At 33.8% G+C, this 17,918-nt stretch overlaps 1 protein-coding gene across 1 annotated transcript in view; it reads right to left on the reverse strand.

Moving 5' to 3' along the window:
- LOC149779688 (uncharacterized) overlaps positions 1-17,918 on the reverse strand; it is a 96,792-nt gene that overhangs the window by 12,335 nt on the left and 66,539 nt on the right. Inside the window, exons 16-18 of the mRNA XM_089940533.1 lie at positions 8,996-9,039; positions 7,497-7,663; positions 721-812 (exon numbers count right to left, since the gene is read on the reverse strand). Coding sequence (XP_089796659.1) covers positions 721-812; positions 7,497-7,663; positions 8,996-9,039 — 303 coding nt within the window. The remainder of the gene's footprint in view (positions 1-720; positions 813-7,496; positions 7,664-8,995; positions 9,040-17,918) is intronic.

The following is a 17,918-nucleotide window of genomic DNA, read 5'->3' on the forward strand; positions in this document are numbered from 1 at the left end:
GCATTATTTTGTTAAAATCTATTGTTCCAATTTATGCGCAGAAGTCTGGTGTCAGATTTAAAATAAATTACAATGACAACATAAGTAAACATCTTATTTATTCACTTAGTGTCTTTATCATAATCCCCAACCTGGATCATCCTCTTTGACGTGTATAGTCTGATTATACCTGCCCATTTGTTTGTATAATGTTGAGAGTTTACAGTTATATCCTTTGTACAAATGTACATAGAAATTACACCACTTGTTAAATCAAGGTGCAAGGCAAATTTGTAGTTGTCATTCTTTACCTTTGCTTCATTCGATATTGTAAATATTGGAAACAGACAACATAGTATTTTCCTTCTACATACATACATATGAAGTTGTGCATACATCCCTTTGCTCAAAATGGACTTGTCAAGAACTGGAAATGACTGGCAAACAGGTCATATTTTATTCTGAAAGCTTCCTTTAGGAATAAAACACACAGACAGTAACAATGTTACGCTACCACCGGGGTATAATCAGGTTTGAAATTATAAATAAATAAATGAACTAAGTTCTGTATATCTTTTATCTTATTTGTGCTTTCTGTCTTTTAAATGGGGGGGGGTTACAAATAAACGGGGAGGTATATTCAGACTGTAGCATACATTATAGATCTGTGACACAACAATTGCCCTGATTTGCTATATATAAGCTGGAATTGTGACCTGATCGTTATGACATATAACATACCTGTGCATTCTTAATATCTCTGACATTCCTATGCAGGAATCCATCCGTCTCCTTGTCCAGTATTTCCTTCTCAGTTCCTTCAGCATGGGCAACTGAAACACAGAAGTTCTTACATCATATCTCCTATTCTACCTAACATTAATACCGCCATCTGTATGTACATATGACTGACCCATTGCCTTCAAGAGCACCCACAACGAGTTAAGTGGTGTCGGCAGTCCCTGATCTACATCATACATTCCGAACATACATGGACTGACAGTCCCTGACCTAAATTATACCTTCCAGATGTTTGTGCACCAACACTACCCGATCTAAATCATACATTCCAGATTTATGTGGATTGACAGTACCAGATCTAAATCATACATTCCAGATGTTTGTGGATTGACAGTACCAGATCTAAATCATACATTCTAGATGTTTGTGGATTGACAGTACCAGATCTAAATCATATATTCTAGATGTATCTGGACTGACAGTACCAGATCTAAATCATACATTCCAGATGTATGTGGATTGACAGTACCAGATCTAAATAATACATTCCACATGTATGTGGATTGACAGTACCAGATCTAAATCATACATTCTAGATGTATTTGGATTGACAGTACCAGATCTTAATAATACATTCCAGATGTATGTGGAATGACAGTACCAGATCTAAATCATACATTCCAGATGTATTTGGATTGACAGTACCAGATCTAAATCATACATTCTGGATGTATTTGGATTGACAGTACCAGATCTAATTCATACATTCCAGATGTATGTGGATTGAAAGTACCAGATCTAAATCATACATTCCAGATGTATTTGGATTGACAGTACCAGATCTAAATCATACATTCTAGATATATTTGGATTGACAGTACCAGATCTAATTCATACAATCCATATGTATTTGGACTGATAGTACCAGATCTAAATCATACGTTCCAGATGTATGTGGATTGACAGTACCAGATCTAAATCATACGTTCCAGATGTATGTGGATTGACAGTACCAGATCTAAATCATACATTCTAGATGTGTTTGGATTGACAGTACCAGATCTAAATCATACATTCTAAATGTTTGTGGACTGACAGTACCAGATCTAAATCATACATTCTAGATGTAATTGGATTGACAGTACCAGATCTAAATCATACATTCTAGATGTGTTTGGATTGACAGTACCAGATCTAAATCATACATTCTAAATGTTTGTGGACTGACAGTACCAGATCTAAATCATACATTCTAGATATATTTGGATTGACAGTACCAGATCTAATTCATACAATCCATATGTATTTGGACTGATAGTACCAGATCTAAATCATACATTCTAGATGGATTTGGATTGACAGTACCAGATCTAAATCATACGTTCCAGATGTATGTGGATTGAAAGTACCAGATCTAAATCATACATTCCAGATGTATTTGGATTGACAGTACCAGATCTAAATCATACATTCTAGATATATTTGGATTGACAGTACCAGATCTAATTCATACAATCCATATGTATTTGGACTGATAGTACCAGATCTAAATCATACGTTCCAGATGTATGTGGATTGACAGTACCAGATCTAAATCATACGTTCCAGATGTATGTGGATTGACAGTACCAGATCTAAATCATACATTCTAGATGTGTTTGGATTGACAGTACCAGATCTAAATCATACATTCTAAATGTTTGTGGACTGACAGTACCAGATCTAAATCATACATTCTAGATGTAATTGGATTGACAGTACCAGATCTAAATCATACATTCTAGATGTGTTTGGATTGACAGTACCAGATCTAAATCATACATTCTAAATGTTTGTGGACTGACAGTACCAGATCTAAATCATACATTCTAGATATATTTGGATTGACAGTACCAGATCTAATTCATACAATCCATATGTATTTGGACTGATAGTACCAGATCTAAATCATACATTCTAGATGGATTTGGATTGACAGTACCAGATCTAAATCATACATTCTAGATGTATTTGGATTGACAGTACCAGATCTAAATCATACATTCTAGATGTATTTGGATTGACAGTACCAGATCCAATTCATACATTCCAGATGTATTGGGACTGATAGTACCAGATCTAAATCATATGTTCCAGATGTATGTGGATTGACAGTACCAGATCTAAATCATACATTCTAAATGTTTGTGGACTGACAGTACCAGATCTAAATCATACATTCTAGATGTAATTGGATTGACAGTACCAGATCTAAATCATACATTCTAGATGCATTTGGATTGACAGTACCATATCTAAATCATACATTCCAGATGTATTTGGATTGACAGTACCAGAGCTAAATAATACATTCTACATGTTTGTGGACTGAGAGTACCAGATCTAAATCATATATTCTAAATGTTTGTGGACTGACAGTACCAGATCTAAATCATACGTTCTAGATGTATTTGGATTGACAGTACCAGATCTAAATCATACATTTCAGATGCATTTGGATTGACAGTACCAGATCTAAATCATGCATTCCAGATGTATTTGGATTGACAGTACCAGATCTAATTCATACATTTCAGATGCATTTGGATTGACAGTACCAGATCTAAATCATACATTCCAGATGTATTTGGATTGACAGTACCAGATCTAATTCATACATTCCAGATGTATGTGGACTGACAGTACCAGATCTAAATCATACATTCCAGATGTATGTGGACTGACAGTACCAGATCAAATTCATACATTCCAGATGTATGTGGATTGACAGTACCAGATCTAAATCATACGTTCCAGATGTATTTGGATTGACAGTACCAGATCTAAATCATACGTTCCAGATGTATTTGGATTGACAGTACCAGATCTAAATCATACATTCCAGATGTATGTGGATTGACAGTACCAGATCTAAATCATACATTCTAAATGTTTGTGGACTGACAGTACCAGATCTAAATCATACATTCTAGATGTAATTGGATTGACAGTACCAGATCTAAATCATACATTCCAGATGCATTTGGATTGACAGTACCATATCTAAATCATACATTCCAGATGCATTTGGATTGACAGTACCAGATCTAAATCATACATTTCAGATGCATTTGGATTAACAGTACCAGATCTAAATCATACATTCTAGATGTATTTGGATTGACAGTACCAGAGCTAAATAATACATTCTACATGTTTGTGGACTGAGAGTACCAGATCTAAATCATATATTCTAAATGTTTGTAGACTGACAGTACCAGATCTAAAACATACATTCCAGATGCATTTGGATTGACAGTACCAGATCTAAAACATACATTCCAGATGCATTTGAATTGACAGTACCAGATCTAAATCATACATTCCAGATGTATTTGGATTGACAGTACCAGATCTAATTCATACATTCCAGATGTATGTGGACTGACAGTACCAGATCTAAATCATACATTCCAGATGTATTTGGATTGACAGTACCAGATCTAAATCATACGTTCCAGATGTATGTGGACTGACAGTACCAGATCTAAATCATACATTCTACATGTTTGTGGACTGAGAGTACCAGATCTAAATCATATATTCTAAATGTTTGTGGACTGACAGTACCAGATCTAAAACATACATTCCAGATGCATTTGGATTGACAGTACCAGATCTAAAACATACATTCCAGATGCATTTGAATTGACAGTACCAGATCTAAATCATACATTCCAGATGTATTTGGATTGACAGTACCAGATCTAATTCATACATTCCAGATGTATGTGGACTGACAGTACCAGATCTAAATCATACATTCCAGATGTATTTGGATTGACAGTACCAGATCTAAATCATACGTTCCAGATGTATGTGGACTGACAGTACCAGATCTAAATCATACATTCTAGATGTAATTGGATTGACAGTACCAGATCTATATCATACATTCTAGATGTATTTAGATTGACAGTACCAGATCTAAATCATACATTCTAGATGTAATTGGATTGACAGTACCAGATCTAAATCATACATTCTAGATGTATTTGGATTGACAGTACCAGATCTAAATCATACATTCCAGATGCATTTGGATTGACAGTACCAGATCTAAATCATACATTCCAGATGCATTTGGATTGACAGTACCAGATCTAAATCATACATTTCAGATGCATTTGGATTGACAGTACCAGATCTAAATCATGCATTCCAGATGTATTTGGATTGACAGTACCAGATCTAATTCATACATTTCAGATGCATTTGGATAGACAGTACCAGATCTAAATCATACATTCTAGATGTATTTGGATTGACAGTACCATATCTAAATCATACATTCCAGATGTATGTGGATTGACAGTACCAGATCTAAATCATACATTCCAGATGCATTTGGATTGACAGTACCAGATCTAAATCATACATTTCAGATGCATTTGGATTGACAGTACCAGATCTAAATCATACATTCTAGATGTATTTGGATTGACAGTACCAGAGCTAAATAATACATTCTACATGTTTGTGGACTGAGAGTACCAGATCTAAATCATATATTCTAAATGTTTGTGGACTGACAGTACCAGACCTAAATGATACGTTCTAGATGGATTTGGATTGACAGTACCAGATCTAAAACATATATTCCAGATGCATTTGAATTGACAGTACCAGATCTAAATCATACATTCTAGATGTATTTGGATTGACAGTACCATATCTAAAGTATACATTCCAGATGTATGTGGATTGACAGCACCAGATCTAAATCATACATTCCAGATGCATTTGGATTGACAGTACCAGATCTAAATCATGCATTCCAGATGTATGTGGCCTTTCATACTGTTTTATATTTTTGTCAAAAATGACATTGTTGTGGGTATTTAATTCATAAATTAGGGGTTGGGGTCTATTTTTGCTATGTAGAATCCTATTTTGTCTTTGTGGAATCCTACATTTACCATTGGATTCCTTTTTGATCCATGGAAGGACATCAGAAAGTCATGTCTGCCATTTAAATGCCGACTGCCTTCATCCAGTCAGGGACTCTGAGTATTCACCTGAGTTTTCATGAAATTCACTCCATCACAATTACATCATTTACTTAAGGTCAGTGTCATCCCTTTCCCTACATTTCTCTCTAGCCTGTTCACTCCCTCACAAATACATCATTTGCTTAAATTCGGTGTTCCCCATTTCCATACAATTCTCTCTAGCCTGTTCACTCCCTCACAAATACATCATTTGCTTAAAGTCGGTGTTGCCCATTTCCATACAGTTCTCAATGACCCAAGTGGTCAGCAGCTTTCATTGGTCATCCAGGTTTTCTTTTCAAAAGCTTGTAACATTTTGACCCGGTCATAAGGTCCAGCTACATCAGGTTTTTGTTGACTCTACCAGAATATTTCTGGCACTGGATCAGGAGGGAGGCTCTAATTTTTTGAAAGCTGTTCAATGTACCATTGTTATGAAGAAAAGCTGCCAGAAACATTTTTATCTGTTACAATCAACTAATTCCATACAAGTGTAGCTAATACTTTTATCATATTTTCAAGCCAGAATTATTCCACATCCATTTAAATCCACCTTGTCAGCTCATAACAGTGCTTTGAAAATTTCCACAGTTTGGTATTTTCACTCTCTCCCTTTGCTGACATATGAAGTTATTTATGCTTATCTTCAAATGGAAATAAAGATTCCTTAATGTTTTGGAGATATTCTGGCTAACTAAACTGTTTTAAATTGTAACAAAAAGTCTCATACACAATTTAACCTTTGAAACCTGAAAAACCTGAGAAAAAAATTCATTCAAACTGTGAAAAAGACATACATGTCATTAAAATTCTGTGCTAATCGGAATCAACAAGATTTACACATCTTTTGTACAGCAACACTTTCAAGACTATTGATACATCAGCAAATTCAAGAATATTGGAATTCAAGAATATTGGAATTCAAAAATATTGGAATTCATTCAGAACATTTATAATTTCATACTTTTGACAGAACATTTACAATCATTTGGTATTTAATTCCCAATACAGTAAGTTATTTTTAAATTTTCACTTTGAATTTTAGGAAAGTAAATTTATTTGTCGAATTTTACTAAACAGTCATACATAGACTGATAAAAATAAGTAATGAGTAACTGTTTAGCTAGTTGTTTAAATAAGACTGTAACCTGACCTATGACAACAAAATGACCTGAATGTAAGACATTTCACATGGAAAAATTCACTTATTTGAAAACGAGGTCAGGCCTTGAACTTTAATTTTAGTAAACATCTTGTTTACCACTTATAACTATGACAAAACTCAGGTAGACACTGCATGAGAATAGTCATGCTGGCCAAAACTCCAGCCTCAATCATGGACAAAGGTCAAGCACACTTTATAAACTAAAAATACATAACACATAGACATAATGGACAAGATTTACACATCATCTGGTTAATATTTAATGCTAAAAGTGAAACCAAATTTATCCCTACATAAGAATCCTGCCATTTTATTTACTAAAACATGAGTCAAATCTTGAAATGTGCCTCTTATTTAGAAATTCAGTCCTAATTTGCAACATGAACTTATTTTTTTCTTCTCCTAAAACTTGTCAAGTATGAGTTTTTCTTATTTAAGCATAAGGCAGTTTATATTGATGTACCAATACAGTACAAACGACCCAAAATACTGGAGGAGAATGGCACTGAATGGCACACAAACAAAAACATAATTACAAATATATTATTTAAAAAGTCCAAGCCCTAGGAGAATATACTGACTTCTGTTCATGGCAGCGGCCACCATGACCATAAAATCTTTGACACCATCCTCTGCCTGCTGATATGGATCTTTTTCAGGTGTCGGGGTTCTTGGCTCATGAGTCGGAACTACTGTTGGCACTACGGATCCAGATGCCATGGAAGGAGGTGGGGCAACCAATATGCGGCTACAAATAAAACCATTACAGTGAACTGAATACAAAGCCTGAAGAACTATGCATTGAATGTAAAATGTTTTATAATTATTCTATTTAATTATGTTCTGATAAAAAAACTGAATAATCTAATTCCTGTTACCTGCAATTCAAGATATTACCTGGATAACAATAAAATTTCTATCAAATAAATTATTAAATTTTTATTTGGCAGTCCTTTCTGTCATTGTAAACAAAAAGATTTATATCAATTAAATTATTACATTTTTACTTGGTAGTCCTTTCTGTCATTGTAAACAAAAAGATTTCTATACTTAAATTATTACATTTTATTTGGCAGTCCTTTCTGTCATTGTAAATAAAAAGATTTCTATCAATTAAATTATTACATTTTTACTTGGTAGTCCTTTCTGTCATTGTAAACAATGAGATTTCAATTAAAATATTACATTTTTATTTGCAGTCTATCAATTTAAATATTACATTTTTACTTGGCAGTCCTTTCTGTAATTGTAATTAACAGTTTGTCTATTTACAGCCAGAGTCAAAATGGTGCAAACTACAATCCCTAACATTATGAATAGCACAGACACATTATTAACATCTATTCTCCTAGTGTTTACACAGTTTTAGGCTTGTATCACCTCTGAACCATAGTATCTGAACACATGGTAAATGGATCATACAGCTTCAGGGATTTGTTGTTCACACCATTGTAATTAGGTCTGTATTTTCATTTTCTTCCATCTCCTACAAGCATTCGTTAGCTGAAGATTAATTCAATATTTCTGACACAGTGAAGATGATACATTTTAAGAATGCAGATTTGACATCTTCACAATACAAATTTTACATCTTGACAACATAAATGTTGATGTCTTGATACTACAGATATTGACATCTTGGCAATACAGATACTGACATCCTGACAAATACAGATATTGACATCTTGACAGTATATATATTGACATCTTGACAATACAGATACTGACATCCTGACAAATACAGATATTGACATATTGACAGTATATATATTGACATCTTGACAATACAGATAATTACATCTTGACAATACAGATAATTACATCTTCACAATATAGATATTAAAATCCTGACAATACAGATATTGACATCTTGACAATACAGATATTAACATCTTGACAGTACATATATTGACATCTTGATAATACAAATATTGACATCTTGACAACATGGATACTAACATTTTAACAATATATATATATATATATATATATATATATATATATATATATAATCTAATGCTGGAACTAATACTGTAAGCTGACAGTCATGGCTTTAATCTAAAGAAACACAAAGATTTACCTAATGTTGGAACTAATACTGTAAGTGGACGGACCTCGTGATGGCTGTAAATTGAAGGAAAATAGAGTAAATCAAGCATTTAGTATCTAATTATGTTTTAAACTATTTGTGAATTTTTAAGATTATTCCCTTGTATATGATACTATTATCTGCACATATTAATAGGAATCACAAATAAACACAATAGAATATAATGTATAATTTTACTTGCAATCACATTATTATGAAAAACTCAATTGTCTTTTTAAAGTAAAATTAACTGCAATCAGGACAGTAGGAGTGGATGGAGAGACAAATTAACTGAAATCTGTACAGTAGGAATGGATGGAGAAACAAATTAACTGAATTCAGGACAGTTAGAATGGATGGAGAGACAAATTAACTGAAATCCGGACAGTAGGAATGGATGGATGGAGAAACAAATTAACTGAAATCAGGACAGTAGGAATGGATGGAGTTTATTTTTACATTCAATCATGAGTGCCACTATTAGCATATGTAATTTGTCCTTCAGAAATTCCAATGTCATGATTACAGACCCACAATAATCAAAGACATCTTTAAGTCCATGCCTACATAATTAACTGTCAATCAATGAACAGTGGTCACTGAAACAGTGAATCAAAAAAAGGTGTGATGACAGCTGAGTTTAAATTGGTCCAAGCCCTTCTATACTTGAACTCACATGTACAATTTGATCAGGGGACCAGAGTGGCCAACTGGTCTAAAGCGCTCACCATTAAGGATCACTTCCATCTCACCTTTGTCTGTGTGGGTTTGAGTCTCAGGTTCGACCAATGTGAGTATGTAAGAAAGCTTGCTGATAGCTTCTTGTGGGTCAGTGGTTCTTTCCAGGGTTTTCCTGGGTTCTAATCCTCTACCATTTATACTGGCTGCCATGTATAGCCTATCTTGTGCTGAAAAATGGCATTAAACCTTACAACAACAACAATTTGGTCATGAATTTTAGTATTTAATTAAAGTATCTTAATAATATTTGTACTGTTGATATTTTTTTACACTTAAAACATAAAATGTTTACAGAATGTTAATACTTAATTACTAATAGCACAATTACTGGACTAATTTAATCCAGATAAAGCCATTGACAGCCAATTATCCACATGACATCTATGTCCTCCAGTGGGTCTGGAAAGGTTAGTTTACAAGAGTAACCTTTCTAACCTTTATATCTAGCAAGATGCCATTACAGTCCTTTCTAACAATTATATCAAGCAAGATGCTGTTACAGTCCTTTCTAATCATTATATCTTGCAAGATGCTGTTACAGTCCTTTCTAACCATTATATCAAGCAAGATGCTGTTAACAGTCCTTTCTAAAATTATATCTTGTAAGATGCTGTTACAGTCCTTTCTAACCATTATATCTTGCAAGATGCTGTTACAATCCTTTCTAACCATTATATCTAGCAAGATGCCGTTACAGTCCTTTCAAACCATTATATCTAGCATGATGTCGTTACAGTCCTTTCTAACCATTATATCTTGCAAGATGCTGTTACAGTCCTTTCTAACCATTATATCTAGCAAGATGTTGTTACAGTCCTTTCTAACCATTATATCTAGCAAGATGCCGTTACAGTCCTTTCTAACCATTATATCTAGCAAGATGCCATTACAGTCCTTTCAAACCATTATATCTAGCAAGATGCCGTTACAGTCCTTTCTAACCATTATATCTAGCAAGATGCCGTTACAGTCCTTTCTAACCATTATATCTAGCAAGATGTTCTTACAGTCCTTTCTAACCATTATATCTAGCAAGATGCTGTTACAGTCCTTTCTAATCATTATATCTAACAAGATGCTGTTACAGTCCTTTCTAACCATTATATCTAGCAAGATGCTGTTACAGTCCTTTCTAACCATTATATCTTGTAAGATGCTGTTACAGTCCTTTCTAACCATTATATCTAGCAAGATGCTGTTACAGTCCTTTCTAACCATTATATCTTGTAAGATGTTGTTACCATCCTTTCTAACCATTATATCTAGCACGATGCTCTTACAGTCCTTTCTAACCATTATATCTTGCAAGATGCTGTTACAATCCTTTCTAACCATTATATCTAGCAAGATACCGTTACAGTCCTTTCTAACCATTATATCTAGCAAGATGTTGTTACAGTCCTTTCTAACCATTATATCTAGCAAGATGCTGTTACAGTCCTTTCTAACCATTATATCTTGCAAGATGTTGTTACAGTCCTTTCTAACCATTATATCTAGCAAAATGCTGTTACAGTCCTTTCTAACCATTATATCTTGCAAGATGTTGTTACAGTCCTTTCTAACCATTATATCTAGCAAGATGCTGTTACAGTCCTTTCTAACCATTATATCTTGTAAGATGCTGTTACAGTCCTTTCTAACCATTATATCTAGCAAGATGTTGTTACAGTCCTTTCAAACCATTATATCTAGCAAGATGCTGTTACAGTCCTTTCTAACCATTACATCTTGTAAGATGTTGTTACAGTCCTTTCTAACCATTATATTTAGCAAGATGCTGTTACAGTCCTTTCTAACCATTATATCTTGCAAGATGTTGTTACAGTCCTTTCTAACCATTATATCTAGCAAGATGCTGTTACAGTCCTTTCTAACCATTATATCTTGCAAGATGTTGTTACAGTCCTTTCTAACCATTATATCTAGCAAGATGCTGTTACAGTCCTTTCTAACCATTATATCTTGTAAGATGCTGTTACAGTCCTTTCTAACCATTATATCTAGCAAGATGTTGTTACAGTCCTTTCTAACCATTATATCTTGTAAGATGTTGTTACAGTCCTTTCAAACCATTATATCTAGCAAGATGCTGTTACAGTCCTTTCTAACCATTATATCTTGTAAGATGTTGTTACAGTCCTTTCTAACCATTATATTTAGCAAGATGCTGTTACAGTCCTTTCTAACCATTATATCTAGCAAGATGCCGTTACAGTCCTTTCTAACCATTATATCTTGTAAGATGTTGTTACCGTCCTTTCTAACCATTATATCTAGCAAGATGCTGTTACAGTCCTTTCTAACCATTATATCTTGCAAGATGCTGTTACAGTCCTTTCTAACCATTATATCTAGCAAGATACCGTTACAGTCCTTTCTAACCATTATATCTAGCAAGATGTTGTTACAGTCCTTTCTAACCATTATATCTAGCAAGATGCTGTTACAGTCCTTTCTAACCATTATATCTAGCAAGATGTCGTTACAGTCCTTTCTAACCATTATATCTAGCAAAATGCTGTTACAGTCCTTTCTAACCATTATATCTTGCAAGATGTTGTTACAGTCCTTTCTAACCATTATATCTAGCAAGATGCTGTTACAGTCCTTTCTAACCATTATATCTTGTAAGATGTTGTTACAGTCCTTTCTAACCATTATATCTAGCAAGATGTTGTTACAGTCCTTTCAAACCATTATATCTAGCAAGATGCTGTTACAGTCCTTTCTAACCATTACATCTTGTAAGATGTTGTTACAGTCCTTTCTAACCATTATATTTAGCAAGATGCTGTTACAGTCCTTTCTAACCATTATATCTAGCAAGATGTTGTTACAGTCCTTTCTAACCATTATATCTAGCAAGATGCTGTTACAGTCCTTTCTAACCATTTTATCTTGCAAGATGTTGTTACAGTCCTTTCTAACCATTATATCTAGCAAGATGCTGTTACAGTCCTTTCTAACCATTATATCTTGTAAGATGTTGTTACAGTCCTTTCTAACCATTATATTTAGCAAGATGCTGTTACAGTCCTTTCTAACCATTATATCTAGCAAGATGCCGTTACAGTCCTTTCTAACCATTATATCTAGCAAGATGCCGTTACAGTCCTTTCTAACCATTATATCTAGCAAGATGCCGTTACAGTCCTTTCTAACCATTATATCTTGTAAGATGTTGTTACAGTCCTTTCTAACCATTATATTTAGCAAGATGCTGTTACAGTCCTTTCTAACCATTATATCTAGCAAGATGCCATTACAGTCCTTTCTAACCATTATATCTAGCAAGATGTTGTTACAGTCCTTTCTAACCATTATATCTAGCAAGATGCTGTTACAGTCCTTTCTAACCATTATATCTTGCAAGATGTTGTTACAGTCCTTTCTAACCATTATATCTAGCAAGATGCTGTTACAGTCCTTTCTAACCATTATATCTTGTAAGATGTTGTTACCGTCCTTTCTAACCATTATATCTAGCAAGATGCTGTTAACAGTCCTTTCTAACCATTATATCTTGTAAGATGCTGTTACAGTCCTTTCTAACCATTATATCTAGCAAGATGTTGTTACAGTCCTTTCTAACCATTATATCTAGCAAGATGCTGTTACAGTCCTTTCTAACCATTATATCTTGTAAGATGCTGTTACAGTCCTTTCTAACCATTATATTTAGCAAGATGCTGTTACAGTCCTTTCTAACCATTATATCTAGCAAGATGTTGTTACAGTCCTTTCTAACCATTATATCTAGCAAGATGCTGTTACAGTCCTTTCTAACCATTATATCTTGCAAGATGTTGTTACAGTCCTTTCTAAACATTATATCTAGCAAGATGCTGTTACAGTCCTTTCTAACCATTATATCTTGTAAGATGCTGTTACAGTCCTTTCTAACCATTATATCTAGCAAGATGCCGTTACAGTCCTTTCTAACCATTATATCTAGCAAGATGCCGTTACAGTCCTTTCTAACCATTATATCCAGCAAGATGCTGTTACAGTCCTTTCTAACCATTATATCTTGTAAGATGTAGTTACAGTCCTTTCTAACCATTATATTTAGCAAGATGCTGTTACAGTCCTTTCTAACCATTATATCTAGCAAGATGCCATTACAGTCCTTTCTAACCATTATATCTAGCAAGATGCCATTGCAGTCCTTTCTAACCATTATATCTAGCAAGATGTTGTTACAGTCCTTTCTAACCATTATGTCTAGCAAGATGCCGCTACAGTCCTTTCTAACCATTATATCTTGTAAGATGTTGTTACAGTCCTTTCTAACCAATATATATAGCAAAATGCCATTACAGTCCTTTCTAAGTATGGAATAAATATTTATATTCTAACTTGCTAGATGCATTTTAATTGTAACATCTGTACATATCTGGAAGCCAACAATCAGGTCCCTAACCTAGCCTCCAGCAGTTTATTAGCTGGCCAAGGTTAAAGATTGTCTTGATGCTTGTCGCTATTTTTAGGTGAGTAAGGCATTAATTGTTAATAATAGAACATTGGAGATTTTATTGACAGGTGTGTTTGGAAATAAAAGGCACACATCACTAATAATTAACCACCAGTCAAAGCTTTATCAATGAAAGGAAAATGTAACACCCACACATCACTAATAATTAACCACCAGTCAAAGCATTATCAATGAAAGGAAAATGTAACACCCACACATCACTAATAATTAACCACCAGTCAAAGCATTATCAATGAAAGGAAAATGTAACACCCACACATCACTAATAATTAACCACCAGTCAAAGCATTATCAATGAAAGGAAAATGTAACACCCACACATCACTAATAATTAACCACCAGTCAAAGCATTATCAATGAAAGGAAAATGTAACACACACACATCACTAATAATTAACCACCAGTCAAAGCATTATCAATGAAAGGAAAATGTAACACCCACACATCACTAATAATTAACCACCAGTCAAAGCTTTATCAATGAAAGGAAAATGTAACACCCACACATCACTAATAATTAACCACCAGTCAAAGCTTTATCAATGAAAGGAAAATGTAACACCCACACATCACTAATAATTAACCACCAGTCAAAGCATTATCAATGAAAGGAAAATGTAACACCCACACATCACTAATAATTAACCACCAGTCAAAGCATTATCAATGAAAGGAAAATGTAACACCCACACATCACTAATAATTAACCACCAGTCAAAGCTTTATCAATGAAAGGAAAATGTAACACCCACACATCACTAATAATTAACCACCAGTCAAAGCATTATCAATGAAAGGAAAATGTAACACCCACACATCACTAATAATTAACCACCAGTCAAAGCATTATCAATGAAAGGAAAATGTAACACCCACACATCACTAATAATTAACCACCAGTCAAAGCATTATCAATGAAAGGAAAATGTAACACCCACACATCACTAATAATTAACCACCAGTCAAAGCATTATCAATGAAAGGAAAATGTAACACCCACACATCACTAATAATTAACCACCAGTCAAAGCATTATCAATGAAAGGAAAATGTAACACCCACACATCACTAATAATTAACCACCAGTCAAAGCTTTATCAATGAAAGGAAAATGTAACACCCACACATCACTAATAATTAACCACCAGTCAAAGCATTATCAATGAAAGGAAAATGTAACACCCACACATCACTAATAATTAACCACCAGTCAAAGCTTTATCAATGAAAGGAAAATGTAACACCCACACATCACTAATAATTAACCACCAGTCAAAGCTTTATCAATGAAAGGAAAATGTAACACCCACACATCACTAATAATTAACCACCAGTCAAAGCTTTATCAATGAAAGGAAAATGTAACACCCACACATCACTAATAATTAACCACCAGTCAAAGCTTTATCAATGAAAGGAAAATGTAACACCCACACATCACTAATAATTAACCACCAGTCAAAGCTTTATCAATGAAAGGAAAATGTAACACCCACACATCACTAATAATTAACCACCAGTCAAAGCTTTATCAATGAAAGGAAAATGTAACACCCACACATCACTAATAATTAACCACCAGTCAAAGCATTATCAATGAAAGGAAAATGTAACACCCACACATCACTAATAATTAACCACCAGTCAAAGCATTATCAATGAAAGGAAAATGTAACACCCACACATCACTAATAATTAACCACCAGTCAAAGCTTTATCAATGAAAGGAAAATGTAACACCCACACATCACTAATAATTAACCACCAGTCAAAGCTTTATCAATGAAAGGAAAATGTAACACCCACACATCACTAATAATTAACCACCAGTCAAAGCTTTATCAATGAAAGGAAAATGTAACACCCACACATCACTAATAATTAACCACCAAGATTTCAGTCAAAGCTTTATCAATGAAAGGAAAATGTAACACCCACACATCACTAATAATTAACCACCAGTCAAAGCATTATCAATGAAAGGAAAATGTAACACCCACACATCACTAATAATTAACCACCAGTCAAAGCATTATCAATGAAAGGAAAATGTAACACCCACACATCACTAATAATTAACCACCAGTCAAAGCATTATCAATGAAAGGAAAATGTAACACCCACACATCACTAATAATTAACCACCAGTCAAAGCATTATCAATGAAAGGAAAATGTAACACCCACACATCACTAATAATTAACCACCAGTCAAAGCATTATCAATGAAAGGAAAATGTAACACCCACACATCACTAATAATTAACCACCAGTCAAAGCATTATCAGTGAAAGGAAAATGTAACACCCACACATCACTAATAATTAACCACCAGTCAAAGCTTTATCAATGAAAGGAAAATGTAACACCCACATGCGGTGTTGATGATTTCTTGTTTTTGTGGTAATTAACAGGAGAGCAATAGTCATATACAAATACTGCCTGGCAAACATTTAAATAGACAAAAATAAATGTTCAAAACTCTCAAAAGTCGGTCTGTCAAATATTTTGATGCATGTTGGTTATTTCAAGGTGACTAGATGATAACTGTGAAGTACACTGACAAAACTTATGTTCACAAATTTTTCAGTTTTCAGTATAAATTAATAATTACAAAGGGTCTAGCTTTCATTATTCTTGAAGTAGTTGATGAATGGAGTCTGCTTTCTTATTTAGGCAAGAAAAGGAAACTGGACGAAGTTTTTAGCTCTTGTTATGTATATTGAATTCGCTGGGTTTTCTTAATGACTATATGTTATATTCATTTGTAATTTGTACTTGGCCTTGTCCAAAATCGAGTTCACTGTGTAACTGACCAGTGACATTTATTTTGCAAACATCATAATACATAGCTAATATTTCTCTCTGAGCATAGATTAAATATTAGGATCATTATCAATGGAAACAAACATGTTCATCTTCATTTGAGTCTATGGCATTGGTATAATCCTATGGAAAAAAACCTGATGTACATTATGTTCACCATGTTCTTTATTATAATTTTAGTAACATACCTTATTTTTTTGACAACTTAGAATGTCCTGGAAATGAACTTTTGACCCTCATCCTGGTTCTATTATTGTGTCTTAGTTTTTATATAATGTTGTTTACCTGAACAATTACTCATTCTTGCCTTAACAACTTGAAGCAGAATCACTCTTACTGTTGTGTTCATTTTTTCATTTTGGTGGAATTATGTATTCAAGTTATTATTCACTGGAAATATAAAGTTCTCTTAAGTAACATTCTTGGACAGAAACATTAATTTGTAATTACAGTGAATTCAGACAATAACATTTTCAAGTGGACTCAACTCTCCATTCAAACCTACAAAGTGTCTGATATATCTGCACAGATCTTACTGGTAAAACCTATATCGGACTGAAGAACGATATCCAAGGAGCAGGTAAAGTCAATTATCAAAGTCATCCTTTGTCTGGAATAAAAGCTAACACAGTCAGTCTATCAAAGTCATCCTTTGTCTGGAATAAAAGCTAACACAGTCAGTCTATCAAAGTCATCCTTTGTCTGGAATAAAAGCTAACACAGACAGTCTATCAAAGTCATCCTTTGTCTGGAATAAAAGCTAACACAGTCAGTCTATCAAAGTCATCCTTTTTCTGGAATAAAAGCTAACACAGTCAGTCTATCAAAGTCATCCTTTGTCTGGAATAAA

Source organism: Sinohyriopsis cumingii, chromosome 17, assembly GCF_028554795.1.
Source record: "Sinohyriopsis cumingii isolate HCF-2022 chromosome 17, ASM2855479v2, whole genome shotgun sequence".
In the NCBI taxonomy this organism is placed as follows: Eukaryota; Metazoa; Mollusca; class Bivalvia; order Unionida; family Unionidae; genus Sinohyriopsis; species Sinohyriopsis cumingii.